The sequence below is a fragment of the Corticium candelabrum genome, chromosome 7 (genome assembly GCF_963422355.1).
Source record: "Corticium candelabrum chromosome 7, ooCorCand1.1, whole genome shotgun sequence".
NCBI classification, from domain to species: Eukaryota; Metazoa; Porifera; class Homoscleromorpha; order Homosclerophorida; family Plakinidae; genus Corticium; species Corticium candelabrum.
The window spans coordinates 6,027,176-6,030,183 of NC_085091.1; the positions used below are offsets into that span (position 1 = coordinate 6,027,176).

Below are 3,008 nucleotides of genomic sequence, written 5' to 3' on the forward strand. Positions count from 1 at the left end.
TACTTCTGCAATATGTTTGCCAATGCAATCACCAGCTAGGCCGCGCGCACAGATCATGGACTCCGTCGATCGTATTCTGCCAGCCATACAACGCCCACCACGCGGATTCGGGCATTTCGAGGCAGTGTTATTCTGACGCGAAAATTGGTAACCGAAATTCACAAGCTGTTGCGTCTTTATCTTACCTTACAATACTCTTAACACCTGCAACTTTAGAGAGAGCCTTCTTAACTCTTAGGAGGCTACTGACTTACCTATGATCCACTATGACGGAGAAGAGGCTAGATAACTGTTCATTCTTAAATGAGCACAAAGGGTTACTGGATGATATGAACTTGGTAGACGTTGTGACATATTTTGTTTCTTGTACCGACAAGCGAATAAAGTACTTTGAGGGCCTTAGTACTAGTTGGTAATTGTTTACCGGAATCATGTATTGTGTTTGGTATGAGAATAATTATATAATGGATATCGTAAACGTTTCGAAATTCGTAAGTTATATAAAGCCTTTAAGGATAGTAGCTTCTCAAACAAGCGCATGGTTAAGTGACTCTAGGAATTTGTTGCGGCATCCTCAATTTGCAGGAGCTTCCGCCGCCACTGGTAGGGCACTGCGCCAGATGATAGTCTCGAATTCCTGATCTTCCGGGAAACCAAACATCAAACTATCGAGGGCAAGGCAGGGCAGAAAAGGTACGGTGTACCAGCGGATTAGTTACGGCAGTGGGCGCAGTCAACTTTCATTGATCTGTTTGCCACGAGTATGATCTTATTCGAAGTGTCTGCAATGCGAGGTGTTGTTTTATGTGTTACCGTAGCAACAGGGATGGAATAGTTGCCTTGACGTGTCTTAAGGTGCGTAATCACGCGGGTCTGTGTGATGTTGCTTATGTCTATGTGGAGCCTTTGAGCTATTAAGTGTGGTTCTGGATAGAGCAGTAGAGAAAGGCGTCGTGTAACTGTGGGTGCAACTTGTCTCTATTACGTAACAGTATCGCAGTATGTGGAAGATCACAAAACAAACACACTCCTTATAGTGATACACTAATATTGAGAGAGGTTCTATTTCTTAGAACAGTGCCTTACTTAGTACTGTAAGTTAGTGACGTAACACAATCTGTAGCTACCCGTATACGGTACCGTTACACATCGCTCCCTTCTGGCTATAGATTGAACACTGAAGGGTTCATAAACAACACTTCGACACGAACGTCAGAGTGATAGCTAGGAGTGAGTCGTTAGACATGTGCGTGGGTCTTCCGGCTCGTGAAACAGAAAATATATATCGGAAACATAGCGACAAAATGCTTGAAACAAAATTATATTTATAAACAACATAATCTCATTGGCAAACAAGGCAACTAATATACTAATAAAATAAAGCAGATACTAAACTGCCGAGAAATAATTTTGCAATCTTTGTCATGTACCATTGCTACGTGGAATGTATGGCTCGATTAGGTAGGTTTTATCAAACATGCAGAGCGATTAAGGCTCTCAATATAGGCATACTGTAACCGTATAACATTTATGGTATGCGTCAGAAGGTCTAGGGCATACGTTAATTAAATCAGATTGAACTCTGATCGATGCAACAAGGAAATCGTTATAAAGTAATGTTATTTAGAAGTAGACATGGCTTGATATATTATCTAGTAGACAAAAGGGTGAAATGTCGTTTAGATCCAGCGTAGTGCCAGTGCAACGTGCAATGAGTTCTTTACTTAAATTGTAGTTAGTTGTTGAAAAAGCAGAACAGCGTCGATCTGGTTAATGTGGCATGATCTGGTAGAGAGAGACATTCTGTACGTAACATTAGACTTTCAAAGCCAATTGGACGTTACTAAATTTTCTTTTAATAAATTTCCTTAATTTATAAATAACTTATTTCACAAATAAATTTAACGAAGGATAATTTGGTCTAGTGCAAATTATAGACGTACACATATCTACAACAAGTCGACAGGACGTAATTGAAATCTAAGTTGCGCATGCGCAACTATCGTGTATTTCAAATATCGATAAACATGCATGTACCGACGCCCAGAGTAATAAATGCAATTATGCCTTAGCTAATCTAATCATTGATAATTTGACAACACTGCAGCATGCAACAAACCAATCATTTTGTAGTTCGCTGTTATAGCGCCCAATACTAAATGGCCTCTTCGTATATTGGACAAGATTCTTCGTGCACCTTCTGTTCCGTCCTTGTTGCAATATAAGCCAGGTTCACGTTTACAGGTTGACTGTTAAAGGGCGTCGAATATCTTCTTAACACTTCAGTTTCCGAAATTCCAGAACTATGGGTCTCACTAGTGACAACTGGTTGAAATCTAATTGACAATTTATTTGGCATTGTCTCTTCCGTAGAGGTGGAATTGTTTTGTGGTATCTTGCGAAATGCCTCGCTTCTGTTCGTGATTGGCGACGTAGTACTTAGGCTGGGTAAGCTCGGTGCTTTTTGTTTATTACGTCGCCACATAATGTAGAAAAACATGGCAAGAGCAAAAACTGCAGTGATGAATATCACTGCTACAGATATCCCTGCTGCAGCAGATTGAGACAGAGTTTGTTTACTGTCTAGATAAAGAAAACAGATAAACGACGTGGAAATGTGCCAAGACAGACGACACTTCATTTAATAGTCACCATCTGTTGGACGTTTGTCAAGAGCATTAACCGACTTTTGTGAAGTATTTACAGCAGCTGTGTAGATACCTGTAGTAATAACGCGTTTATAACGATGCAATTCGCTTAATATTTATAATTATTAATTAATAATTTATTATTAAATATTAAGAATATTTAATTATTAACAACAACTTACTTGTAGTTGTGTGATCAGTTTTAGTTGATGTCCAAGTAGTTGTTGCTGCTTTTGTTTCTGTAATGCAAACACTAACAATATTTAACTATTATTTAATCGCCAGATTAATACCGTATGTCGGACACCCAGTTTGTGGCTGACATTTTCGTGCATAGACTGATGGTCCAACACATCGGGC

At 39.4% G+C, this 3,008-nt stretch overlaps 1 protein-coding gene across 1 annotated transcript in view; it reads right to left on the reverse strand.

Moving 5' to 3' along the window:
• Positions 1 to 1,935: 1,935 nt before the first annotated feature.
• The window catches only part of LOC134182125 (hemicentin-1-like), a 10,679-nt gene continuing 9,606 nt past the window's right edge, over positions 1,936 to 3,008 (reverse strand). Inside the window, exons 9-12 of the mRNA XM_062649471.1 lie at positions 2,942 to 3,008; positions 2,831 to 2,887; positions 2,653 to 2,721; positions 1,936 to 2,583 (exon numbers count right to left, since the gene is read on the reverse strand). The exon at positions 2,942 to 3,008 is cut by the window's right edge and continues 98 nt beyond it. Coding sequence (XP_062505455.1) covers positions 2,156 to 2,583; positions 2,653 to 2,721; positions 2,831 to 2,887; positions 2,942 to 3,008 — 621 coding nt within the window. The 3' untranslated portion in view covers positions 1,936 to 2,155. The remainder of the gene's footprint in view (positions 2,584 to 2,652; positions 2,722 to 2,830; positions 2,888 to 2,941) is intronic.